Raw genomic sequence first — 27,426 nt, 5'->3', positions numbered from 1 at the left:
GTCAATGGGGTGCTTCATCACTGTCTCTCCTCAGCCGGTTCCTTTTCATTTCAATATGTAGCAGATAATCAGAAGCCTCAATTGCAAATCCTGCAAAATCCTCCAGACTTGAAACTGGAAAATAACCCAAAAATGACCTTGAGATGACTTTCCACGTCCGTGGAAATTAAAATTAACTGGACTGATTTGACTGGCCTGAGGGGAAGAAGGTATTTATAAAAAAAAAAAGTAAAATAAAAAAAGATGACAAATGAGCGGGGAAAGTTTTGAGTGTCTCAGGTGAACGGGAACATTAGAATATGCATTAGTTATAAATGCTGTAGCGCAGGGTGCCTGAAATTGTTAGAGGAAAATAATCCATGTGTCGGCATGAAGAATGCGTGCGGGGCTGCGGTGGGAACGTGGCTGGGGGAGCTGGAGGAGAGGACGAGCCCAGCGCTCTGCGCTCGCTTCCCGGTGAGCTCCGCTGGGTTATCTCGCTCTCCTGGGCTTCGCTGGGGGTATGAAGATTTATTTTGGAGGTTCCAGCAGCTCTGCCCCAGGTCGACCCTCGCTTTTGCAGTGTATTGCCCAACAGCAGAGAATGGCGGGGGTTGATGTGGAGTGGTGGGACGTGGCATACGGGTGGCTGTGTTCTGGTAGCTGTGAAATAAAGAATGGCTCCCGCAAGGTCGCGTGGGCTTTGCACTTGTGGAAGTCGTCCTTCAGCCCAGATCCCTTGAGGTGCCACTGCTGTATCTCACCTGTGAGGCCTCTTCCGTATCTTCTCTTCTCACCTGGAGAAGAGAAGGCTTCAGGGAGACCTTATAGCGGCCTTTCAGTACCTAAAAGGAACCTACAGGAGAGATGGGGAGGGACTCTTTGTCAAGGATTGGAGCATTAGGATGAAGGGTAAGGATTTTAAACTGAAAGAGGGGAGATTTAGGCTAGATCTCAGGAAGAAATTCTTTGCTGTAAGTGTGGTGAGACCCTGGCCCAGGTTGCCCAGAGAAGCTGTGGATGCCCCATCCCTGGAGGGGTTCAAGGCCAGGTTGGAGGGGGCTTTGAGCATCCTGGTCTGGTGGGAGGTGTCCCTGCCCAGGGCAGGGGGTGGGAACTGGATGATCTTTAAGGTCCCTTCTAACCCGAACCACTCTGTGATTTTATGACAAACAAGCTGGAGCTGATGGACACAGGATGGAAGGTGTCTGGAGATGTGCACGGGATTGATCCTCTTGGGATTTCCCAGGCCCTGGGCTTTTGCTTCAAGCAGCCACATTCCCAGGGCAGTCACACACTGCTGTGACACCGTGAAATGTCACCCTTGCCCTCATGTCAAGGGGACGTGTGTCCCATGACAGCCCAATGGAATAGCTGTCATCTTCTATCTACTGCATTGAGTGTGCTCCTTGTCTTAGCTGATATCTGGGGAGGTGAGAAGAGACTAGATGAAGGCAAAGCGATCAAAAGCACGGTGTCCGGAGGGGGGAAGGTGTTGGGTGTGTTGACTTAAAGGAACATACTGTCTCACGGGCTATGAAGGTGCATTGGGGTTATGTAGCAAGTCCCATAAGGGGCTGGAGCACCACTCCTATGAGGAGAGGCTAGGAGAGTTGGGGTAGTTCAGCCTGGAGAAGAGAAGGCTCCGGGGAGACCTTAGAGCCTCTTCCAGTACCAAGAGAGGGCTCCAGGAAAACTGGAGAGGGACTCTTGATCAGGGTGGGAGCAATAAGACAACGGGTAATGGTTTTAAACTGGAAGAGGGGAGATTTAGATGAGATTCTGGGAAGAACTTCTTTGCTGTGAGGGTGGTGAGACCCTGGCCCAGGTTGCCCAGAGAAGCTGTGGCTGCCCCATCCCTGAAGGGGATCAAGGCCAGGTTGGATGGGCTTTGAGCAACCTGGTCTGGTGGGAGGTGTCTCTGCCTCAGGGAGGAGGGTTGGAACTGGATGATCTTTAAGGTCCCTTCCAACTCTATGTGGTACTCTATGATTCCATGATTCCCCATTCCCCCTGCACTGCTCGGAGAAGAGGAGGTAGAAGGGTCAGGAATGAAGGAGTGCAAGAGCAGCTTGATGGACGTATGACATCCAGCTAAGGCTTACCCACCAAAGAAGGCAAATAACATGGGTGCAAGTATGCACTGTCACTTATCCCAGGGCAGGGTGCCCGTGTTGAGGTTCTTGGGGTTGCGTGTTGGAGGCTGGTCCCCATATGGAGCTGCTGGAGAAGGATCCCCTTGTGCCGTATCATGAAGTGTCTGTGTTCCGTGATGGTCCAGCCAGTTGCTGGGTCCCCATGACTGCTTTGTGTTTGCCTACGGACTCGTTTGTCGTTTTTGAGGTTGGGCAGCAGCATTATCTTGACAAGAGAGAGATTTAGAGCTCTGTAATCCATGCTTGTCCATCCTAATTACTTCCCTTATCAGCCTTCAGGAGAGTAACTTTACAGTGGTAATTAGTCTCTTCAGTCCCACCCTATCTTAATAATTAACACAGTTAGAATGAGAGGGGAGAATCACTCTTTTGGGCTGAAAAGGTCCTTCTGGGGGGAGAGCGGCACAGATTTCTTAAGCAATCAAATGCAGCCTGGAGAGGACAGCCTTAGGGATGGCATGGGGAGGCTGTGTGCCCAGTACCTGCGGGATGGCGACGCCAAGTAGCGAGCAACGCGAGCCAAAATTGTGTTTATATAGTGTGGGTTTGGATGTTTTATTAAAGGAAGCGCTTGGCAGGCGCCGGTGATGCGGTCTCGGAGTGGTGAGCATCTGCGGTTTGCATGGGCTTCACCTGGAGCTGCGAGCATCCGGCTCTGCTGAAAATGAGCCCATTCATCATCTCTAGCGTTTGAGACACGGCACAAAAAGGGCAGTTTGACCTAATACTGCCCTATAGCAGCTGCAATTACTGGAGTATAATTCATTTCAAATGGATCCAGAGATTTCTTTCCATTAACATCCAGAGTGGAAAAAAAACAGCGAGTGGGCAGGATTCACAGGCCGGGTGGTGATTGTCCCAACGGTCATCACAGGCAGGGGATAAGTTGATTTTGCAGAGGCAAAGGGCAGGATTGGACCCGATGGGACACTTGCGTGCTTTTCTGGGGAGATACTGGGTTTCATATCTGGTGTTTAAATGAGGATCTTAACCCTGAGTACAGGTAGCAATGTAGTCTGTGCTGGAGCGATCAAGGGCAGCCATGGTGGCAAATCTCTTGCAGGAGAACTTAATTCTCAGCTTTTTCCAAGTAGAAGGGCTTTAGTTCACAAAAGTCAAATCTCTTCAGGACAGTGTGTTGGTTTGGATTGGAAGGGACCTTGAAGATCGTCCAGTCCCACCTCCTGCCCTGGGCAGGGACACCTCCCACCAGACCAGGTTGCTCAAAGCCCCGTCCAACCTGGCCGTGAACCCCCCCAGGGATGGGGCAGCCACAGCTTCTCTGGGAAACCTGGGCCAGGGTCTCACCACCCTCAGAGTGAAAAATTCCTTCCTAATATCGAATCTAAATCCACTCTCTTTCAGTTTAAAGCCGTTACCCCTTGTCCTACTGCTACAATCCCTGATAGTGTTATGTCTCTAGAGTTTTTCAGGAGGCCCACAGAAGAAGTTTGCAGGAGAAGGAAAAGTGGGTCCTGGGAAAGGACTCCATCCTCTTCAATTTGAGGACTCGTTGCTGGGGCAGGTTGCACAGCGGCTGTGGTGTTGGTTTGGACACTCAGTGCTGCCTCAACTTGAAGATCTGGCTGCGCATATCGAATTTGGCAGTTCTTTGAAATCAGTTAAGTCTCAATTCAGTCTTGTTTTGTGCTCCTTGGAAGAAAGCCGTTAGTCAGCATGGTGGATCTGAGCAGCAGAAAGTGCTTTCGCATGCTGTGCTGGTTCTGGGGATGAATGCGGCTGAGGCACCGGCGTTCTGGAGCTGACCTCTGTCTCCGAGGAGCCTGTGAGTAAATATACGTAAAGGGAGGAATGGAATTGAAATCTTTTTTTAGGCTACTCCCTTAATTTTCAGACATCTTCTATCTAACCTGGCTGTGGGAAAAAAAATAAAAATCTTGTTTTTTATTACAAGCCCCAAAGGCTCATACTAATAGGTTGGTTTGGAGTTGGCAGCTACACCTTCCAGACAGCGTCTGCAAAACTACCTGAAAGCTAAACTCTGCCGCCAGCTTCTCGGTATCTCCATCCTCGCTGGCTTTTTCCATCCCTGCTCCTGGTCTGTTCCTTTGTGCTGGAGCACCCGAGAAAACCTGTGTCTGCCAGGTCAGCCCATCCAGTTTGACCATCAGACATGGCCAAGAAGGTCTCGGGTCCTGGTTCAACCCAGGTTTTCAAGTAGAGGTGAGGGATATGGAGGGAGGGGCCACCTGTCTGAAGAGCTTCCCTCTCTTCCTAGACCATTACTGTGGAAGATGTATTTCCTTCGGCTTCTTCTGAGATTAATTCAGTCCTCACCATGCGAATGGTGCCAGGCAGGTGTCAGGCTCTGATGGATGGGCAGAGACACTAAGCAGTTGGGTAAGGATCCCGCTTGGTCATACCCCTTGGCTCCTTGCCCCTCTCCCATGCTGGGGACACGGCCCCTCTGCGGTGCACGTTTCCTTTCCATCATCATCGTGCTAAACTGAAGAGACAACTCCATTCAATAATTCATAACCTCACATAGTCTTTGTAATATTTAAAGGAGCAGGAAAAAAACCCCTTTGGATTGTCCTTCCTCCAGGCTGGAGGTAGAGGAGCAGAAGTGATGGAGGCCGTTGGGTTCCTCAGGCCGTGCTTTGTGTCTGACTGGATGCAGTGGTGGATAGAAATGCCTAAGACCTTCAGATGCAGAAGACTTTCAGAGTGGTAGGGACGTGGGACAGACAAAAGGGCTTTGCAAGTGACCTCTGTGGGGGCCAGAGAAAAAGTGCCAGCTAAGATTTTACTTTTCTGTTTAGTTTTGAGTGTGTTCAGGTGATTCTGATGCTCAGGTCTGGCTTTCAAATGGGATTTGATCATTCAGAAGCTGGGATGTTACTGAAAACCAGCAAAACTGGCTCTTAAGCAATTTTGCGATGAGTTCTGAAGAGTTCCCTTCCTGTCTCTGTAACTTGGACTCGTGCAATGACTGTGTAAACTCTTCTGCTTCCTTTGGCTCTAAGGTGGGATGTGGGGTTCACACCCCCCCCACGCCCCCCGCCGCCGGCTTATTTTCATTCTTGTACAGACTTCTCTGAAATCTGAGTAGAGGGTGTCGTGCAAGTCCAAAGTATTTGATTGTTTAGAAGTCACTGGAGTATCTTGTGTTCATTATTTTAACAATTGGAGAGAGGGTTTTATTTTCTCCAGAATCATAAACACAATCTTCAGTGTGTTTTATGAAAACAATAAAGCTAAACTCTAATAACCACACATTTTCCTTGCTTTATGTGCACGCATCCTTGGGGAACAGGGCCTCAAGGACTCATCTTGCTCTGCTTTTAACAGAGTTTTAATGTGCTCAAGTTGGTAAGTGGTGGAGAGCTAGATTATGAATTTGCTTTGGCACCTAAAGGAATTTTCTTTGCCTTTAAAAATCTCAAGGTGAGCAAAAAAAAGGCACCTCTGGAAGAGAAAGCCAGTGATGCAATGTGAAGATTTTAGCACTGCGATCCGAAAATCAAACTTCATTTAAATGCTGTATGTTCCAAACTCCTCTGTACGAGGACTAATTAGCTTTCTTGCATCTCTTTCCTGTCCTGTGAATAATACTGTTTTCTTTTAGAAGAGATCTGAGGCTCTCAGAGGCAATTTATAAAGGAGGATGCTCTGCTACAGAACGGAGAACCAAAGCGGGGAGATGAAGGGACGCGGTTCCTAAAGTATTTAGCCGCCTAATGGATTTTTTATTTTTGAGTGCAGAAGTAGGTTAGGGCCCGAGCTTCGTCTGTGGTGGTGATTTTTTGATTGAGAACTCACTTAACGAGACAGTTTTCATCCAGAAGTGTCAAGAAATCCAAAATACCATGGAAATGTTCCAGTTTCGAACACTATTTTTTTTTTTTTTTGCGGGGGGAGAGGAGGGAGAAAATCCCATCTTTTGGCATTTCTTCAAAGGAGAGCGTGTGACCTGGTGGAGAGGTGTCCGTGTGTGCTGTGGTCAGCCTGGGACGGCAAGTGGCCATGGGCTTGGCCAGGTCATGCCTGGTGCTTGTCTTTCACCCTTTGGTTGCAACGTGCATTCACTGTTTCTGGAAGGGATAGATGGAGAGGTTATATTCCCCTCTCCCTCATGGGGAAACTTCCAAATGGCCTGTTTTTTTTCCACCACTGACCAGGATAAGGTTTGAAACCTCAAATAAGCCACTTAGATTTTAGCTTCTGTTTGTTCCTTTTCATGTGATGCAAGTTGGACATGCAGGCTGTGTCCCTACCTTCCAAAAGTTCTAACAGGGACAAGCAGATTCATAAGTATCTTTTATATTTATGAATTTCTCTGGGGTGAGTGGCAGAGCCAAGGGTCAGAGGGCTCTTCAATCTCCACATGTTGTTGCAGAGGTGGGCACCGTAAAGGATCGTAGAAGCATAGACTGGTTTGGATTGAAAGGGGTCTTTGAAGACCATCTAGTCTGCAGGGACATCTTCAGGTTCCTCAGAGCCCCATTGAACCTGACCTTGAATGTTTTCAGGGATGGGACATCTACCACCTCTCTGGGCACCCTGGCCCAGTGTTTTACCACCCTCACTGTAAAAAATTGCTTCCTTATATCTAGTCTAAATCTCCCCTCTTTTAGTTTTATCTCTAGGCTGCACTTGTGGCTCATCTTTGCAAGCATCATGTGCCAGGAGCAGGACCCCAACGTGTGGGACATCTGGCGGGACCATCTAGATCTGTAGATCCCAAAGCCTCAACATCAAAGGGTTGGAGCCCTGAAGGAAGGTAGACCTGTGTGCCCAGCGCCCAAACGATACTGAGGGGGTGGAAAGGGGAGATGAAAGGTGGTGGTGTTGCTGAGATGCAGAAGATGATGTGTAGATGCAGGCAAGTGCCTCTCATCTTGGGAGAGGAGAGCTTTGAGGCATCACTGTGTATGGACAGGCTGTGGGCCCCATGATTATGGTCCCAGACAGCAGGAATTAATTAGTGTGGGCTTTAACGCAGCGGGGCTGCTCGTCACCATTGCCTTTTCAAGCTAACGTGGAGTTCTCGTGTCCGAAGTCCTTTGATGCTTGTCTGAGAGTCTCAGGGCTCTCTGGTTTCCAAAAGGAGCTCTCCGCAGAAGAGTGATAAATGTGTTTAATTTTTGCAGAGCTTGTAGCCTGGTTTTATCCTAGGATCCGTCTCTTGAGGTTTTATTAGCTGATGGTGTCTGTAGGAAAAAGTCAAAGCGACTAGACAGGAACAGCCGTGGAATTGATGTAGGAAGCAAGAGCATGTTTTGGAGATAATGTTTCTCATTCTCGCCGTTGCTACGTGCTGAGTTGAGGCAGTGCATTTCTAGTTTTTGCCGTAGTTTTACAGCTGGTGCCTGCCAAAAAAAATCCTCCTGCCGACCTCCTGCTTAGGCAGGGGGTGGGTTGTGTGCTCTGATTGTGGTGGGTCCCCTGCTCTGGTCCATGGGAGGGTCCCTGCTGGGTTGGAGCACCGGGACCAAGTGACAAACGCCTTCCTCCCCTGCGTGTGGCTCTGAGGAACCTCGCGCAGAAGAAGCCTTGGCTTGGCTTGCTGAAAGCTGCAGGTGGCAGGAGGGGCCTGTCTGCTCGGGGTGTGCTGCCGTGGGGCGAGCATCACCCTACCCTGGAATCTGGGAGAGAGACAATTTGCAAACATGTGTTGATGCGTTCCCGTAGGAAGCCAGGCACTAAATCATCACCTTGCAGCTTGCATGCAGATTCATCCAGGGAACCTATTTAATTAGGGGATAAATTTAGAAATCAATTATTATTTGCAGAAACAGTTTCTTTGCCTCTAACGAGGCTTCAAGGATTCATCCCCCTCTGCCTCTCTCCTGTGACCTCTGTGTATGCAGATCAAGGGTGGGAACACTCCGTGTCTCTTCTTTCTTGGTGTAGGTGGCCCTTTTTGGGCAGCTGCTATACAGCTTTCCCGGAGACTCTATTAGGACAGCAAATGGGGGTGCTACCACAAAACCATGCTGCTTTTGGATCTAAGGGTGTGGTAATGATGGGGGCACCAGGTCCACTGCCAATGGGGACACAGATTCTCCTTTCCTGATGGGGTAGAGGATGGGAAGGAATCTGAACTTGATGGGAAGGGGAAAATAAGGATGAAGGTCTGGAATGGGGTGGTAGCCCCATTGCTATGATGGGAGGGAAGGATAGAGGTGCAGGAAGAGCCTCACAAAGCATTTCCACTGGTGGGGAGCGCTGGGTAGCCTGGTTGGGGAAGGAGTGGGACCACGTGGGGTGGTGTGTGGTGATGGTAAGTTGGCAAGGGTTCTGCAGGGCTGCAGTGACAGCAGGGCTGGCTCTCCTCTGCCTGTTTGGAAAGATGTGGCACTGGGGGGCTCGCACTACCCCCAGAGCTGGAGGAACTTCTGGGAAAGTGTGGTGGCTGGAGACCTCCCTGTGCCTGGCATCCATGTGGCATCACATCCCAGCCCGCCGCAGGCATTTCCCCAACCCTCACACAAGGGCTGGCACCCCCCCACCCTTGCCAGTAACAGGGCTGTTGTAACCCCTGGCAGGGTTTTCTAGCTCTCTATTTCGGCAGGTGAAGCACTTGTTGGAAGACGTGGCCAACACTGCGCTGCTGGAGAAAGGGACCCAGCTTGTGCCGAGCCAGGGTGGTGACGGTGTTTGTGAGGGCACTGCTGCTTTGGGCTTTGGTCTCTGCCACTTTGTCGCTTCTAATCTCTGACAAATTGCTTAGCTGCTCTTTTGCCTTACCCACTTTTAAATGGGGAAAAATTATTTTGCCCACAGGCTCCGAGAAGCTTTAATAAATTCGGTTGCTTTTATTATTCTGGATTTTAATGTCTCCTCATCTTAGGATGCCGCTTTCTGAGCCCTCCAGCGACATCTCTGTGCTCTTAGATCAGCTGCTTTGAGTCCAGTTCGTTTTGGTGTGAGTCAGTCCAGGGAGAGGTGAGGATTTGCACAGCTACCTCTTGGTAAACCTTTTTGCTTCTGGCAGCCTGACGCCTTGCAGCCTCCCACCGCAGCCCTTTGCTGCAGGGCTGAGGCTGCCCGGGGGAGTCTGTCCTGCTCAGAGGGGGTGTCTGGCACCCCGAGATGGGATCCTCGGGGAGCTGCAGGCTGCCCTTGCTGTGCTTCTCTCCTTTCCTGCAGAAACCGAGTGGACTTTGGCCAACGGGAAGCTGTTGGTGTGTCCTGGGCTGATGGCGTCCCTCTGGGTGGATAAACGTGCGGGTCACTCCTGGGTTAAGGTGTAAATACTGGACTCTCACAGAGAAGGGAATTTTCTACAAGGTTGCAAGAACTCGTTTCTTTAAGTAAGAACTGAATTTGGGATTTGTGAGTAGCCAAGACAGAACCTGGATGCCTGAGTGGTACCTTGGGTACCGGGGAGTCCTTGGGGAACCGGAGGCTTTCCAGGGAGTAAGTGCTCAAGAGCCTTTCCTAGAGAAGAGGTAAGACCGTGAATTCTTTTTAACCACGATGGATCACTGCCTTGACAACAAGGGAAGGGACACTTTTAGGGTAGGAACCCTGACATGATGCCCATGGAGGGGCTCCAGCCAATGTTCATTCCTGGTAGCTGATATTTTTGCCTTTGTGGGCAAGAGTATGCCCAGAATTTTCGGGCTATTTGGCTTTTGATGCACCCACCTGGTGCTCCAGGTGACACACAGGCTGAACAGCTCAAGTTATTATCCACTGCCTATTTTTTCCCAGAAGTTGCCCAGCCAGCTCTTCTCCTTGGCAAAGGACATCCATCTCTCAGGAGGTGGAACCGTCCTAGTGTCTGTCTCTCTAGAAGGCTGCGAGACCTTGTCTCTCCTTCCCAGCTTTCTTCTCCTCCTCTCCCCATCCCACCCCGGTGTGTGGGGAATTTCTGCTGGGACTTCCCAAGTGCTCAAGAGCTTATTGGGAGCAGAGGTCCGTGGAGGAACCATGCTAGAAAAATTACTTTGCTTCATAGTTTGAGCAGAGCCCTGAGCTATCAAACTACCTTATCATTTTAAGAGGTATGTTTCCCAAAGAGAGACATTTAAAAATGCATAGAGGTTGTAAAGCACTTGGCTAGTTTTAATCAAGCTCTGAGCGATGCTTGCCCCTCGAGGCCGGCGCCGTTCGCTCGCTCCCCGGCGGATACGCCGTGCAGAGCGGCGGATGCTGTAAAGCCGACGGAGCGCTCTGCTTTGTTGTGAAGCCAGCCTGGCTTTGCAGTGCTCTTCGAGACACCCGAATAGGTCACGTTGCCCTTCGGCTCCTGCCGCAGCTTGCAGGGAAGAGAAGCGCGGTCCCCGCTGCCTGGCCTGTCCCTTCGCCTGTGTGACAACCCCCTCGGGGCTGCCCTGCTCCGCTCCCAGCTCTCGACTCCAGTAGCTCAAAGAAAAAGTTGCCATTCGCTGCTGTCGCCCACCTAGGGAAGACATAGGGATAGTTTAACAGAAATTAAATGTTTTCTCTTTGCACAAACCTTATCTAGTGTCATAACGACCCCTGGGGCTGCTCCGCTGCCATGGATTCTGTGTTAGAGGTGCTGCTGGCTCTCCTGGAAAAAGGTGTCCCCACCACAGCCTCACTGGGACACCAAGGACACAGAAGCAGGAGGGATGCTGGGGCTGGCTCAGCACCTTCTCCCGTTTGCTGTGGGACTTGGGTTACAATATTGGCAGAAGCCACCCCATCCCATCCCCATGTGCCAGCACATGCCCTCTGCTCGGGGACCGCGTGCTACCACTGCAGGCGATGCACGGTGCCTTGCCGTCTCCTTGCCATTGCCTTGCCATCTCCTGCCTGGTGCTTTGCCATCTCCTTGCCATTGTCTTGCCATCAGCTTGCCATTGCCTTGCCATCTCCTGGCTGGTGCCTTGCCATCTCCTGGCTGGTGCCTTGCCATCGCCTTGCCATTGCCTTGCCATCACTGTGCCCATACCTTGCCCATGCCTTGCTCGGCTGCCTCCCTCGTGCTCCCTCAGCTGCTGTGAAAAAAACGAGTGAGTGGTTATCACAAGTAGCAGCTCTTGCTCCTTAGCCTCTGGTTGTGTCATTAGACACTTCAGATCCGTTCAGGCTCCATGCAAAGCTCCGGTGTCACCGTGCAGGCAGTGATCTGCAGTGGCAGTGACGGCAGTCCAAGCACTGGCACCTTAGCTGAGCTGTGCCTGGGCTCGTGGATTAAATAGGGGGTTTTTTTCTTGCCCAAGTGTAGTGGGAATAGACCCTTAATGCCTGTAGTGGTCCTGCAGGAGCCAAACTGGGGTTTTGTGGGGCTGGGGCAGTGATGGAGAGATGTCCCGTACAGCAGCGGGTGCGGGGTGGCACCTGGAGCAGGGCAGACCAGGTCCCTGGAGGGCTCGGGGCTGAGCAGAGTTGCCCGCCCTGATGCGGCAGATCTGCCCATCCTCTGCTGCTGAATTTTCTGAGCTGGGACATCCCTACTGTCTTCATAAAAACCTGTCTCATTTAATCCATCCTTAACACAGCGACGGGCCTGGGCTGGCAGCATTGTGTGCCCATTACCTACAGAAAAGCTTCCTTATCAAAGACATTGGTTTCTTTAACAGGGATTAATAGTTGGACCATCAAACACTGGTGCTTGTGATTTTCAAATAGACTTTTTTTTCCCCCGTTTATCAGCTCTGTCTCTTGTTGGTTTTGAGGATCTGGAGTAAATGGTGATCAGAAGACGTTTGCAGCTTTCCTCATGCATCTCTACAGCAGCAACTTCCATGGATTGGTAGCTCTTTCTCCTGTGACAAGAGGGAAGACTCGGCTCTTCCTTCTTCCGTGTACGTTCAGGTGCTCTTTCAGAAGTGGACCCTGCGCCTCTTGTGGGTGAGCCGGGAGCCTGGAGGGAAGTGGCAGAGCTTGAGCTTTCCAGTAAAACCCCAAAGCAAACCCGTGTCTTAATTGAGGGCTGGGGATGGAGGAAGGGGAGATGGCTGCTAAACAAAATCTGTGCGTCAAGGTTCACACCCATCATCCAAGCCGGCCCCATCACCTGCAGGACGCGCAGGAGGGGCTCTAAAAATTCCTTTCCTTCACCTTTTTTTTTTTTTTTTTTTTTAATGCTGGCTGCCTCAGCCGGGTGGATGGCACCGCGGAGGGGCTGCTCCAAGCTGGGATGTCTCATCTCTCCGAGGGAGCTGTGCCCAGGAGCGCTTTCCCGGCTGCTCTTCCCCACCCGGCGTTTCTCATTCCGACCGAGGTGACCCGTCGCGTTGAGCTGCGTGCGAGTAATTTCTATAGGATTGGCTTAGCATGCCGTAGCGCCGTCTGCCTGCACGCGGTTGGCTTCCACCCCTGGTCAATGGGAGCCTCTGCTGACAAATAAAAATGGAATTGAATGGAAGGGAATTGAAAGTCAAAAGGGCCCTGTAATAATTTTAGAGCGCCTGAGGCGCCACGCTGAAGCCCTGGCATTATAAATAAGGGTAATGTACTGGAGACTGAATTGCAATCAAAGCAGCTGTACGAACGTGGAGCGTGCGCTGGGCTTCCTTAAGGTGCGTGGAGTCTGATTATGGTCCGTAGGCAGCGCGGGCAAATCAATATCCGCTCGCTGACGTATGGAGGGACCCTAAAGCCTGTGATTAGAAAGGCTGAAGGGACGTGGGGAGGGTGCAGAGGGCTCCGGAGCCAGAACAGCCTGATCCTCCGGTCATCTCAAAGTGTTTCCAGGGGCTGAGCCGTGGAAGGGGCTGTCTCCGTCCTCCCGGCTCATCCTGTCTCATCTCCTGGCCCATCTGTGTGATGATGCAGTCTGCTGACCTCTTGCTGCATTTCCCGATAATTACACCTACCTAAAATATTCTCTTTTAAAAAAAAACCCCACCCAAACTCCATGTTTATGAATAAGGTTGGTGATACGACGAGAAGAATCCTAACGTCCTGGCTGAATTCACTGTTCCTGATGTTAACTGGAGTAAATCCAGCCCTGTCACCGGGCCCATGAGTGTGACACCAGCTCGTGGCGAGTTGCTTGGGCTGCCCCAGAAGGGATGGAGCCGAGTCGGAGGGTCGGGCAGGGAAGTGTTAAGGGGTTGGCGTTGGTGCCTGGGGAAGCTGGGCAGATGCTGTGGGCCACCCTTGGGCCAGCTGGTGCAGTCGCGTGGCTCTGATGGCTCCACGGTGAAAGGCGATGGCAGCGAGGAGAGCCCTGCTGGTGCTGGGACTCGCTGTCTGACCTCAAGTGCCGCTGGCTGAATTTACCAGCTCGATGCATTTATTCCCTTACATCCCTCTCGGCCACCGTGGGCTGTCCCCTGCTTTGTGTCACGTGCGAGATGACAATCCCTTTTTCTGCAAAGGTGAATGGGCTTGGGAAGGGCACCAGGCGAAGGGGTGCCATGTGCCTCTGCCTTAGGGGTGCCGATGTACCCACCAACCTTGCTCCCACCAAATCACTGTCTGCGGGGAGAGTTTTACTGCTAAACAGGTTTAAATGTCAAGTCCACAAGATGAGATGCGTGTAATAGGCTTCCAGCTCTTTGAGAAACCAGGGGTGCTGGTGTTCATGAGGGAAGAGTCGCTTGGGGTCCTCGGTGACTCCTCGCTGTTGCCAAAAGCATCGACCGGCTCAGCCTGGGAGTCACCCCTGCACAGGACAGAGTCTGTGCAAAGCCCTTCTCAGCCTTTTCTGAAAAGTCTCCAGGAAGGATTTTTGGTGAAGGCACTGGGAAGGTGGGAACAACACCTTCTCGTCGTGGCTTTCTGTACTTGTGATGCCCTGGGCAGCGTGGGAAAGGGCTGTGCGCTGGCTGGGTCTGAAGGTCCGATGTCCTGGAGCTGCAAGGAGGCACATTGTCAGCTCACGGTGGTGACAGAGCAGCTGGTTGTACTGGTGTTTTGTCTGTCACCTGCCCTCGATGGTGTGGATGGTGCTGCTGGTGCTGTCCCTGGCAAGCGCTGGTTCATCCTGGGAGGATGCTCTGCCCCCGGGCTGCCCTCACCCTGTGCCTCTCCAGCCTGGCCGTGGGGAGAAGCAAAGTCTCCATCTGAACTGAGGAGGCTTTCTTGGGTTCCTGTTGAGCTTGGGATCTGCCCTCACCCGCAGTCACTGCGCTCTGATCATCAGGGACCCTTTGGTGGCAGCTCAGCTCTTACCACACCTTTGAGGCGGTCGGTCCCAGGAGCGTGCCCAAAACCCGACTTCTCCTTCTTCTCCTTCCAGGTGGTTTGAGCAAAGCCTAAAAACACCCAAACCCACTTTACTGCAAATCCGTCTGGCCCTGGGCTACCTGACATTTTGCCCTTCCAATGTCAGATGCATGATGCTGCTGGCAGAGCAAAGGAGATGCAGAGGGAGCATCCCAGCTTGCGCACAGCGTTGGTGGGGTGACCCCACAGACCACCCCAAGACCGAGGCTCCCCGAAGCCCTCCTCCATCCCGCAGCATCCCCGGCCACGGCACCGTGTCCCAGCAGACAGGCACAGTGCCAAAGCCACCCCTGAAATGCCCTGCAGGGGCAGCCCTGTGTTCTTCCCAGACAGGGGCTTTGAAAGGAGATGATCAGAGGGAACTTGTCATGTTTTCTTTTTTTTTTTTTTTCCCCCTTCTTAAACTTCTGAGCTTCTCTATTACTTTTTACGATCTGCAGCTGCATTCGTGTGTTGCCCAAGGGAGTGCTGCGAGGGGGTGGGGGGGAGCAGGGGAGTCGATGTAGAAGGGAAGGAGCATGTTAAAAAATGAGCAGAGGGGAAAAAAAGGAAAGGAAAAAAAATTAAAAAAAAAAAAAAAGAACTGAACTAATGATTGGGATGAAAAAACCCACCACATTGCCACCAAAAGACCCAAACCCTTAGAACTGTTAGGGCCTGTTTGACTGTGGAATAGTCCCCTGGGGAGCATGGGGGAAGCCCCATTACTAGAGTCGTTTTGGAGCCAGTCTGCACAGAGAGCGATAATCTATTCTGCAGGGAGCAATCCTGTGCTGGCAAGGGCACTGGGGAGAGCTCGCTATTTATGACTTTCTGCATAAATTTGGTTTATTAGCATAAGTGGTAGCTAGCACCGAAAGGATCTATAAACTAACACTTCACCGGAGGTTGGCGCCTCCAGAGAACATTAACTCAAGAAGAGCCCCCGGACTAATGGCAGGAGAAACGGGGTTGCGGGATTGGGGGTGACACCACGGGCGAGAAGAGGACGATGCCGTTGTCGGTGTGGGCTTTTTTGTGTGAGGTTGGGGTGGTGTTTCTGAGCCTGCCGTAAAAAAAAGGGAATTACAATGGCTAAACAGATCTCCAGCTTTCCCCCTGCCAGCAGCTCAAGCCGGTGAGTTGTGCAGGTGAGCTGATGAAGGCTGGCTGCGGGGTGCGGGTCCTGCTGGGATGGAGCCGGTGGGGAAGGGGAAAAAAGCAGGAGGAGCCTGGATCTGCGCGCTGGAAATGACTCACTCATTTCCCCACTCCTTACACCAAGGATTCGGTCCTTATTGCCAAGGTGTCCGGCGGGTCCCGGGGTCTGGGGAGCGGGGAAGAGGGGAAACACAAGGAGAGTTTGATTATCGGGGTTGGGGGAACCGCACAGGGATGAACTGCCGTAAGCAAAATGGCTTATTTTAATAATGACCTTCAAGAATTAAATAAAAAACACAATAATCATGGCAGATTAGCAAGAACAAGCCAATTAAATACAAAACAGGCTTTGTAAAATGCCATGACAGATAAGGCAGGGCTGCAGCCTTCCCGAATAAGTGATGAGTGTTGAAGGATTGCATAAGGTTGGGGGGTGTGTGTGGAGGGGGGAGCTGTGGGGGGGAGTTAGTGAATATTTCAAGCCTGGCAGCCTGCCTTGGAGAAGGCAGGGGTGAAAAGGGTATCTCTGCCCTCTCCTGCCTCCGGTACAGGAGAAGAGGAGGGAGGAGGCGGGTAGGGCGGCCGGGAGCCCCAAGGCACGGAGTAACAATCCTCCAACTTTAATATCTGCTGTTTCATTTTATATTCATCATGTCAGCATAATCTGCTTTTATGGGAATCGTCTTGGTTCCCAACCAAATGCATTTAGGCCCTTTTGCTTTTAAGTTTGATTGTAATGCGAGTTGAAGACTTCAGTGAAATGTTTATGTGGAAGGGTTGTAGCAACAGGGAAGGGAAAAATGGAATTAGAGAATCAGTTGGATGGGATCTTGCTGTGCTTCGCTGCTGTCCCCTGCCTTCTCCTGGGCAGGTGACCTTCTGACAGGCACCAGCCCAGGTCAGGTCAGGGGCTGAGCCCTAGGAAAGGTTTTGTTTGATTTTTAAGGAAAACATGGAAATTGTAGTTTTATGGAACCGGGAGCCTGAAGAAGGGCGGGAAAGGCTCTGTGTGCCCTTTTCTTAAGTTGAGCCTATGATTAGCTGATGATGGAGCCTGGTGGGGCTGTGGGGGAGTTGCCCTTGGTGGGCTCAGCTGAGCTGTGTGATGGGAGACGAGGGGCAGGTGGGAGAGCTGGGGGCAGGCAGCCAGGAGAGGCTGGAGAGGAGACACCTCTGCCGGCATTGCAGGGGGAACAGGCTCCCCAGGTCCTCTGGGGTGGAGAAAGGTGGTGGCCTGGGGACTTTGGAGGGGGAGAAGGGGTCTGGCTGGCTGCTGCGGGGAAGGAGGACCCTTGTCGTCCCTTCACTGCTGGGAGCAGGTAGGAAGATGGTGTGGCAGATGTTTTGTGGTCTGTTTGGCTCTTCTACTCAGTGTTTTACCCATAAAGCTGTGTTTGAACCCTGGCAGAGAACTCCCTGTCTGCTAGATAAATAGCTATAGACTGCAAGTGCTTTTCCATTGCTGCCCATTTAAAACCTGAGCTGTATCTCATTCTATTTTGGTGCAGGAATGCCCTTAATTTGTTCCAAAAGCATTTGAAAGCTCTGATAACAGGCAATCTCGCCGCAGACTATTGCATCCTTTCTGATGGACGGGCTATCGCTGCTGTAACTACCGTGTAGATAGTGGAGTGACAATGCGTGTCCGGTGAAACACAGGCGGTGTAATATTCATGTCAAGTATATGAGGCCAAGAAACTTCCCTGCGTTTGGATATTGAAGGGTTCAGCAGCTGACGGGGCTTGAAAAGGCTTTTCTTCTTTTGTGAGCAGCGGATCTGATTGAAGGCTCGTGATGTCCTGGCAAGGCAGGGAGCAGTAATGGCCAGGTTTCCTGCAACACGGGCTGCAGGGGTGAAAAGCATACAGGTATTTATAAATGTATGGTAAATGGGTACCCAGGCTTGGCAAGTCAATTGCCTCGCTGCTGGGTTTGCTTAAAATTGTGAAATGAATGTTAAATTGAAGTTTCTACTTTTGGAAGAGAGACCTTTTGAAAATGAAACAGGCTTATCTTCAGTCTAGGCTAAAATCCAAAAAATTGCCTATATCTCAGAACTCCCCAGAAATGTTCTCCGTGATCCTTTTAAACATCCCATGCAAAAATGCGTGTGCAAGGGAAAAAATTTGGAGAAAGATTGACCTTGGAGGGTTTTGTTTGGTTTTGTTTTTTTCTCTTGCTTCCCTAATGGGATGTAGCCTTTGGGAACCGTAGCGGTGGGGTCCTGGTGGCACCCACACCAGGTCTGTGCTGGGGTCTGGGTGATATAATCTCCTTTCCTGAGATCTTTTGGGAGGATGCAAGTGATGGTGCAAGAGGAGGAGGGGGCATCCAAGGGGATGGTGCAAATGACGGTGCAAGAGGATGCTGCATGCAAGAGGATGCTGCATGCAAGGGGAGGGTGTAAATGATGGTGAAAAGGTCTGCTGCAGCGGGGTGCGTGATGAGTGTGTAATAGTGTAAATCATCCTCTCCTGTGGGTGACTGTCCCTCGGAACAGAATTAAGATGACTTTGCATAAGCAGACCTGTTTCTTGATGCTTCTGTGCTGTCCCATGGCCTGTCTCTGTAGAAGAGCTTGTGTTATGTGTCTCGAAGGTGAGTTACTGCTTTTAGCCCTAAAAGTAGCTTTTGTTGCAGTTTTAATTAGAGAAGGAGATGCCATTCAGCACAGACCTTTGAAGTAGCGCTAGGCAGACGGCTGCAATTAAGCAGCCCTGATACTCCTCTCGTTTCGTTCTTACTTTTTCTGCTGTAAGAAAACTCCTGCTTTAGCCTCTTCGGAGGCGAGAGACAAAAAACCTCTCATTTCATTGATTCCCAGGTCTTGCCCGGGCTGCTGTCCTGTGGTGGGAGCCTCAGGGCTGGCTTGGTTCACAGGGTAAAGGGTGGAAACAACACTTCTTGTTGCCGATTTGCTCCAGCAAACAGTTATTTATATCAAAGGAGGGAAGGGATTATTAGGAGCCATCTCACTGCAGTGACAGGGATGTGACAGGGAGTTCACGCGTCCCCTCTGAAGTGCAAGCGAGGGCTCTCGATGGGTCCCATGCATGGTCAGGAGCTGTTTGGTTTTTCTCCTTTGCGTGCTCAGATGTGCCTAGAAATTGGGGATAAGGACAGGAGCTGTGCTGGGGAGGCAGAGATAACGAGCACTGTGGTCTGATTAGATGCAGGTGACAGTACAGCCGGCTCAGGTGTGGCAGTAGTGTAATTAGTGAGGTGCTGAATCAGGGAGCTGGTGGTAATGGGGTAACCTTGTCTCTACCCTCAGCCAGGGGAGGTCCTGCAGGACCAGGGCAGGATGGGGACTTCTCTGGGAGCAGAGAGGGGTTGGCTCTGTTTTAATCCATGGTGAAAAGCCAGGAGCCTGCTGCTGGAGAATATATTGATTTCAGGGGTGAGAAAAATTGCTCATGAATGATCAAGAGGTTTTTTTTTTTTTTTTTTCTGGGTTGGGAGGTGGGTCTGTGGAAGTGGAAGTGCCTGGTCTTGTAGCCTGCGTGCCAGTGGGCCAGCACCTAAGTGTCTTGAAGCATCTCGTCCTGAAAGGTGTGGGTGACTCCTCAGGGCAATCTCAGCTGGGCTTGTTCCTTCCTTCTTCTCCAGTGGGAGCTGGAACTGGATGGGTTGGGTTCAGGAAAATGAAATGCAAAATGCCACCGCCATTCCCTGGCCGCTTTTCCTGCTGGGGAACAAGCCTTGTCCTCCCCGCTGTGACCCTCTCATGAGTGATGCTCTGCGGCCAAGGTGTGGAGGAGGACCTTGTCGCTGTTCCCACCACGGTGCCAGGGGAACCTGAACTCATGCTGTCAGCCTTTCTGGAGCAGACAGGCCGTACAGATTGCAGGACACGGTCCGTTATAGCTGGTTGCTCTTCCCAAACAGGAGGGATTTGAATTTGGGTCTCCCACAAAGTGGGTGATTGCCGAAGCCGTGGGCTCGGTGACTAAGAGGACCTGACTTGCTTCCCGTTCCTTATATTGCAAATGGAAAAACAAACACGAAAAAAAAGAGGTGGTGGAAGGAGAAATATTTTGGCTCATTTTGCGCTAGTGTTTTTTTTTTTTTTTTTTCGGTTTTGATTCGGTTGCTAAACTGCCAAATCAGTTCTTTGCAGAGCTTGTGTTTAAGACTTGATGGGCAGCTGTGGAGCTGTCAGCGCTGCTGCCTGCATCTGCTGCTGCTGGGCCAAGGCAGGAGCCCCAGCTGAGCCCCGGCTCTGCAGACCTGGGAATGGCTTTTTGATTACATGGAGCCTGGGTTTTCCCAGCCCCTAATTAGCCAAGTGTGGTGCCCTAAGTCTGGGGAAGCTGCCGCCGTGGAGGTGTGTGCTGGGATGCTGTTATCCCAGCTTCCAGGGCACTTAATGCTGTAAATGGGGATCAGGTGGGATGGAAAACTAGCAGAAGGCTGCAGAGGAGGACCAACAGACCTGCAACCCTGAGGTCAATAGGTATTAATCAAGCCCAGTGGTTATCTCTTCTTATACCTTATAGCAGGCTTCCAATACCTAAAGGGGCCCATGGGAGAGATGGGGTTGGACTCTTTATCAAGGAGTGTAGGGGTAGGACAAGGGGGAACAGTTTTAAACTGAAAGAGGGGAGACTGAGATGAGATCTCAGGAAGCAACTCTTTGCTGTGAGGGTGGTGAGACCCTGGCCCAGGTTGCCCAGAGAAGCTGTGGATGCCCCATCCCTGGAGGGGTTCAAGGCCAGGCTGGATGGGGCTTTGAGCAACGTGGTCTGGTGGGAGGTGTCCCTGCCCAGGGCAGGAGGGTGGAACTTGATGATCTTTAAGGTCCCTTCCAACCATTCCATGATTCTGTGATTCTTTCTGCTGCTGCTAGTGTGTGCTGGGACTGTCCCCTGCTACAGGTGGCTCTAGAGCCGCCTCGGTGCCTGGAAGAAGGTTTCCATTGTAAATGCCGGCAGAGTATGTGCTGATGTCTGCGTTTTGGCTTGGTTGGCACCAAGTGTCCTCCTTTCACCCCGTGCCGAGCCACAGCCCTCCCCAGGCTTGGCTGCAGCCCTCTAGGAGCTTCTTCCAGCCTTTTTGCAAGGAAAGCTGTAGGAGGTTAAAGGCACCTTATGCAATGTGTTATTTGCTGTTGTTGCCTTTCTAGTCCAGAAATCCCAAGGCACTTCGTAGCCCCTTGCTTTTTATTAAGGAAGACAACTGTAACTGTTCCTATGTGGGGGAAATAGCGGATAGAGGCCAAAAAACAATGCTCGAGCTCATCCTGCAGATCAGAAGTGGTACTAGGGGCATGACTCAAAAGTCTTGATTTCCAGAACTGCTAAGTATACTACCTTTTAGCACCATGGAGAAAACTGCTCCTCAGTTGTGTGTTTTGTCCCTGCAGAGATGTCGGGGACCGTGGCTGACATTTCGCTGGTGCACTGGAAGCAGCAGTGGCTGGAGAACGGCACCCTGTACTTCCACGTCTCCATGAGCAGCGCCGAGCAGCTCTCCCGGGCCACCCCCCCCAGCCTCCAGGAGCCTTCGGAGATCGTGGAGGAGCAGATGCACATTCTTCATATCTCGGTCATGGTGAGTCAAAGCTGCCAAGGGCATCAGAGGGGACGAAGGACAGTCTGGGAGGAGATGGTGGCTGGCAGCCAGGTCGTGGTGGGAGGGTGGTGAGTCTGGTTTGGAAATGTCCGTGTCCCTTCTCGATTTGGCCTCCGGAGAGGGAGAGATGTGTTTGAATGGGCCAGGAAAATAAAGAGTGGTTGGGCCTTGAAGAAAATTAAATAAAATAAAACAAAACATTGTAGGGAAGAAGCCGTTGGGAGAGTGACAGGGAAGGTTGTGGTTCCTCCTGCCTCTGCTGGCAACTGGTGAGGTGTGTTGGTGGAGTATTTCTCCTTGGTCTTGTGTTTGGGCACGTGCAAAGGCAAGATTTTGGGCTTGGTCGTTTCTTCCTGAAGGTTTCTGAAACTGAATTTTACCTGTCAAGTGGGTAATGGCTGTAGCGCGACATCCTTCTCTTGTAAAAGTAAAAAAAAATGATCCAAATGCTTTGAATATCTGTCTCAGGTGTTTATGTGACCTTTTATTAACAACTCATGTTGCCTTTTAAAATGCTTATTTCGGTATCTTACAAGGTGGTTGCCTACGTATTTGGATCTGGTCCATCATCCTTCTGTGCTTTAGAGCTCCATCAGTAAAACAGGACTAAACGTGTTGTCCCTTAACTCTCATTGGGATAAACTATCCTGTCAAGGATAGAAGAAAAAAGAAGTTAGGCTTGTAGAGCCTGTGTATGGGGATGTCACCAAAAGCAGTTCTTTTACGGAATTGGGGATCCCATGGCAAGAACCCTCTGCAAAAGGTTCATCTGTTCATATATCGGAAGCCATGTGTCATCTCCACGCCTTCTGTTCTTTGTTTTGGAAGGAGGAGCAGAGACGATGGCTGCACCAAGCCTTTATTTTTTCCATTTGAACAAGCAGCTATTTGGCTTTTACAACTTAAATCTGTGGTGGTTTTTTTTTTTTTTTTGAGTGTCTTGGCCCTTTGTCGGTGGGGCTTTAGATTGGGCACTGAGTGTGCGTGAGCACGGAGAGAGGCTTTGCCTTAAGGCAAGATAAGATGCAGTACGATGGCAGGGAGGGGAATCGGGGGCTGCAGCTTACTGGGCTGGATAGGGAATGTTTTTATGTCCCACTAAAAATGTCAATCTGATGGAGTTCCTTTGACAGGACAAGAGGAAATGGGCACAAACTTGAACATAGGAAGTTCCATCTAAACACGAGGAGGAACTTCTTCATGTTGAGGGTGGCAGAGCTCTGGAAGCGGCTGCCGAGGGAGGTGGTGGAGTCTCCGTCTCTGGAGACATTCAAACCCCGCCTGGACACGTTCCTGTGCAACCTGCTCTGGCAGGGGGTCGGACTGGAGGATCTCCAGAGGTCCCTTCCAATCCCATATCATTCTGTGAGTTTTTCTGGGGGGGAGAAAGGTAAAACTGGTATACTTAGAAAGTGAGTCTGCAAAACAAAGTGAGAGAGAGCAAGGAATGAAGACAGCAAAACCGAAGCCTGAGGTGTGGTAAGCTTGTTTTGAGCCGGTTTGAATGTGGGAATGCTTGGCTATTGTGGGCAAAACTGTGCCACAGAGAAGTGGCTGTTGGGGACACCAGCTCTGGAGCCTGGTGAGCGCTGCAATTGCTTGAAATGCAGGTTTCCTTTAGCAGGGAGAGAGTCAGTCCTGGACCTCAGACCTTGCTGAAGCTGATCTTTCTTTAAAAAAAAAAAATAAAATTATATATATATATATATGATTGTAATGGATTTATGCTTTGGAGAGAGGAACGAGTTTCTTTGAGAAATTCCTGCCTCGAGCCTGCCGGAGCTGTGCCTCGGGGCGCGGGAGCAGCGATGCCGGTGGGGTGGAGCTGAAGGCATCGCTGTGCACGTCACAGCAGGAATGGTTTTGCCCTCAAATCCTGGTTTTACCAGCCAAGATATGCTTTGTCGCATCTCGCTGATGCCGATAGCATGGGAACATCCCTGGCTTTGTGGTGAGAGTTAACCTGTGCCCTGAGCCTCTCCTGCAAGCGAGGGGAAGGCAGGAGAGAGACAGAATGAGCCGTAATCCCACTTTCTTTATAATTCCTGATACTCCTTGCAATAGGAGCAGAGATCCCAGGCAAGGATGTGGATCCAGGGTGGGGTATGGTCTGGATGTGTCTCCCTGGAGAGGCTGAAGCCCAGGGGTTTTTCTTCCCTAGGTCAGGATTGCAGCACAGATTTTGAAACTTTGCCCAGTTTTTTTCTTTCTTTCTTTTTTTTCTTTTTTTTCCTTTTTTTTTTTTTTTTAGAAGATTCATTAACTTTTTGAGTGAACCCGAGCCAAGTTTTGAGTTACTAGCAGAAGATAAATGTGTGTTTTGTTGGTTTTGGTTTCCACCCACCCACCCTCTCAAGACCACATGGAGTTCTGCAGCTAAAGTGAAATGGGGCGAAAGTCTTATTTCTTGGGTGAAATGTTTTCTCTGAGTCCCCGGGCTCTTCTCAGGCTGCTTTCCCACACCTTTACCTCCCTCCTTGAGCCCAGCTAAATGGCATCCCAGTGAGCCCCCATCCCTGGAGCTCTCCTGCCTCCCTGGCAGTGGGGTTCCCCGGCCGTTGGATCCAGCGTGTGTGGTACCCACTCCCCTTCATCCCTCCTCCTGCTTCCAGATGCAGCTGGACATCCCTAGGACTTCTCAAATATTTCTCCTTCTGCTTCCTACCATAAAGCCTGATGTCTCCCACGTTCTTTCTATAGACTAAAAAAAACCCGTTCCCGCTACGCAGGAGGAGTTTGAACCCCCCCCCCCCAGCGCTGCCTTGGTGATGCAGGCTCTGCATGCCCCGTTCATCATCAGCCCAGCATCTCGCTACGGGGGACAAGAGGAGACAGGGGAAAGTGCTTCCTTCCATCTCCTTTAAGTGGCTGTAACACTCACTTTTACCTGTCTCCTCGTCCTCCGGCTGAGTTATGGAAAGCTGGGGAAGGTTTGCCTGGGGGATCTCGCTAATCCCGTGCTTAGGGAGTACTCTGGCAAAGCTTTATTGGGCAGTGAGACATCTCCAAGCCCCGTCCCTCTGACAGGGATGTTATTTTGGATTTCTGGAGATGTTTATGACTTGGCTGGTCGCTCTGGCTCTGCGTGGGGCCTCCAGGGGCGCGTGTAAATCCTGTTTTAACTCCTCCTTCCAGTGAGTTTTGCCTCTTGGTATATGGCTTTCTGGTTTGGGATGGGTTTTCTTCCAGTGCAGCAGGAAAAGGACCACCAGTGTCTGTGACCCCCATGTCCCTGGGGCCACCATCTGCCCCTGCAAATGCTGTGGGCACTGGCTGTCTGTGACCTCCTTCACATGTCCCTTCTTGAGCTCAAGGGCATCTTTAACAGCAAAATAATACTTGATTTTTATTTTTTTTTCCTTTCCTCACTGTTTTTTCTTAATCTCTCCCCAGTGAGACATAACATTAATTACTGCAGTTAAAGGGAATTCAGTCTCCATTACTGTCTGCCACCCCTTTCCTTTGGCTTGAGCATCTGAAATTTGTCTCCCAAATGAAAAGAAGGAAGGAAGGGGAAAAAACAAATATGCAAATGCTAGATTTTATTTATTTACCTTTTTTTTTTTTGCGCAGTGTCAAGTAGAAAGGAATCAATATTTTTGTCATTACGCCTGTTGTGTTTTTTCCCCATAATCTTAGCTGTCATTTGGGTTTAATTGTGTTGTTTCCTCTTGTGTGGAAGTAAATCTTATCTGTTTTGGATTAAAATTCAATGAAGGTCACAGCAGCTCGAAAACTTACCAGGCTGCAGCAATTAATGTTCATTTGGCTTTGATAAATTGGAATGTTCCCCACAATAGGACTGGAGTGGATTTCAGAAGCAATAATTCTTCCATTAACTCAATGATTCCTCGCGTGATGGAGCATCTTGTCACTGCTCTGTTTGTCATCTGTCACTTCAAGGATCTGGGCATATGCCTGATATGATTTATCATGATTATCGGGGCTGCTGGTGTCAAAACATTTTAAACCACTAATTATTCCAGCCTTGTAAATTGCTGAATTTAACAAAACGTAAGAGATATTTATATTTTTTCTGTTGTTCCCCACCATCTTGTGTCTCTGTTTAATTATTGCTCTGCGTCGTGGTAAATTCAGACCCGAGGCCATGTCCAGCAGCGTTTGTTGTACATGGGGGCGTATCTGTGGGGCTCTGGGGAGGTGGAGCAGTGGCAATGGGTAGGACAGGGGTGATTTATCTCTGCACTAACCCACCTCGCAGAGCTTTGATAGGACCATCACACCCATCGGACCTCCCGGCCCTGCGTGTGCCCAGGATGCAGGTTTGGGAAGAGGATGCAGAGCCGCATCCCATCCTGCTGGTGGAGGGGTGGGTTTTCCTCCCTTAAACCTATGTGAGTGATGCTGGTAAAAGCCCTGGTTGTGGGAGATCTGAGCTGGGATGGTGCGGGTGTGTGAATCAACTATCCATCTCCAGCAGAAATAAGGTGGACTTTTTCTGAGAAAAGCAACAAGCAAAAGCCTTGTTTCATCTCGTCCCATTGCTCTGCAAGGGAGCGTTTCAGTGTCTGGAATAAAAGGTGACCAGACCTCATCAGGCTGCTTTTTTTATATCATTATTTTTCATTTTTAATGCCTACTTTCTGCTGGCTGTTACTGGCAGTAGACAAGTTAGCTGCTGGTTTCTAGGTCTCCCAGCGGATTTTTTTCAGCTCTTATTTATACGACTATCTTTTTTTTTCTTCTTGTCCTTATGCATCCTGATGTTTCCCTTATGATCAGCCGTTGGTGCTGTGCTCCGGCAGCCTCCGAGCTGGGTATAAAGTGTGCTCTTAAACGCTCTGCTGTGATTTAGCATCCTGCTCTGAAGGGGAGCCGGGGAGGGGTCCTGTGTGCCCCATGCACCCCGCAGGTGGGTCCTGGTGAGCGCCCTTCCTCATGGCAGCTGGGGCAGCTCTCAAGTTTGCTAAACGCCGCAATAATATCCGAGAGCTGCTGCTGTCTCCTCTCTGAAGCTGCCGTCACCCAGCGAGGGCCATGACAAGTGCATTAATTTGCTTTTTTTCCCCCATTTTTTGCCATTACGTGTGACCCATCACAGCTCTCCCTCCCTCCACGCTCCGCTGCCCGTGTTTCCTGTGTCTCATTAGGCTCCGGGCTTTCAGCTCGGCTGCACACACCATGGTGGGGGTGGCATAGTGCTTGGGATGTGATGGAATCCATCCCCCGGTGGGATGAGCCCCTTGGCTGCCCTGGACACAGCATCCATACAGCATGTGGGACAGGATGCTGAGGTCTTCTCCAAAACCTGTGCAAGCCCAATTGCCTTTCTGTCTGCTGGCAGGGGTTATTATCCTTCCCGTGGGTGGATATAATGTCATACCGGTGTAACTGGGCTTATCTCAGCATGCACGGGAGGGGAGAAGAGGCTGAAACCCTTTGCAGAGCTGGGGCGATTCCCATTCTCCACAGAAAACAGCTCTCCAAGAGGTTGCTCCAGGTTCCACAGGCTTTGGACACATCTGTGTGTTGGGCTCCTTCAGCTCTGGCGTTCCCCTCTCCTTGGCCATCAGTTGAGTGGTGTCTCATTTTCCTACCAAACAGAATTTCGTCCTCTTTGGTGGAAAAACTTTCCAATGGATTTACTTCCTTCCCGACCCCATGCTCACAGCCTGCATGTCCTGCGGGATGGCTGGCTGTTCCAGTGGAGCCAGGTGCTCCAGTGGATGCAAAACGTTGCTTGAGTCTTACTCTGGTACCTTGGAGCCTGTCTTGCTGATGGCAGCATTGGAGCTTCTGTCAGCCAGCTCAATTGGGGGGGGAAAAAAACCAGTATAACATGAGTAATGAGGTAGTGAAGAAGGCACAACATCTGTGTCATCATTTCTGCACCAGGAGGTCAACCAGATTCATAAAACATGCACTTCCAGCTTGTGATGTGTTTAGGAATTAATTAAGGTAGGGAGAGAATTGCTACTGCAGCAGATTTCCTCATCTGAAAGGTATTAAAAAGCTAAATTGGTCTCCAATGAGCTGTTTTTATTAAAAACCAAAACCAAAAAGAAATGCCCCCAAAACCACCAGGAGTTGGGCTCAGCGTGTCCCTGTGTGGGAATCGTGTTCCTCGACTCCTCGTGTGTGGGGAGAGGAGAAGGAGGTTCCCAACCCAACGTGCTGATGGATGGAGCATCCCCAGATCCCCAGGAGGTGGATGGGAGCCACAGGCTCTGTGGTGACAATGGACCAAGCCATTGGCACCCTGCCTGCAGCAGTGTCCCCTCAGCAGTCCTCCCTGGTCTGCTGAAGGTGGCCCTGAGCTCTTCCCTGAGCTGCTTTGGGGTGGGGTGGCCAAAGGGGCTGGTGGGCCCTTTGCTGGGTCTAGTGGCCCAAGGCGGTGGGGCTGAGCCCTTGCAGACCCTGTCAAGTTGGGGACTGGAGCTCAACACAGAGGAACATGAACTTCACCTTAAGAACTGTTACCTGCCCTGTGCTGTCCTGA

The 27,426-nt window shown here is 50.8% G+C and overlaps 1 protein-coding gene across 1 annotated transcript in view; it reads left to right on the top strand.

The window, feature by feature from the left end:
• ASTN2 (astrotactin 2) overlaps nucleotides 1-27,426 on the top strand; it is a 366,183-nt gene that overhangs the window by 39,330 nt on the left and 299,427 nt on the right. Inside the window, exon 2 of the mRNA XM_074161351.1 lies at nucleotides 20,758-20,945. Coding sequence (XP_074017452.1) covers nucleotides 20,758-20,945 — 188 coding nt within the window. The remainder of the gene's footprint in view (nucleotides 1-20,757; nucleotides 20,946-27,426) is intronic.

The sequence above is a fragment of the Numenius arquata genome, chromosome 19 (genome assembly GCF_964106895.1).
Source record: "Numenius arquata chromosome 19, bNumArq3.hap1.1, whole genome shotgun sequence".
In the NCBI taxonomy this organism is placed as follows: domain Eukaryota; kingdom Metazoa; phylum Chordata; class Aves; order Charadriiformes; family Scolopacidae; genus Numenius; species Numenius arquata.
Note: the sequence above shows the minus strand (reverse complement) of the source record. Positions and strands in the feature narration are given on the sequence as shown.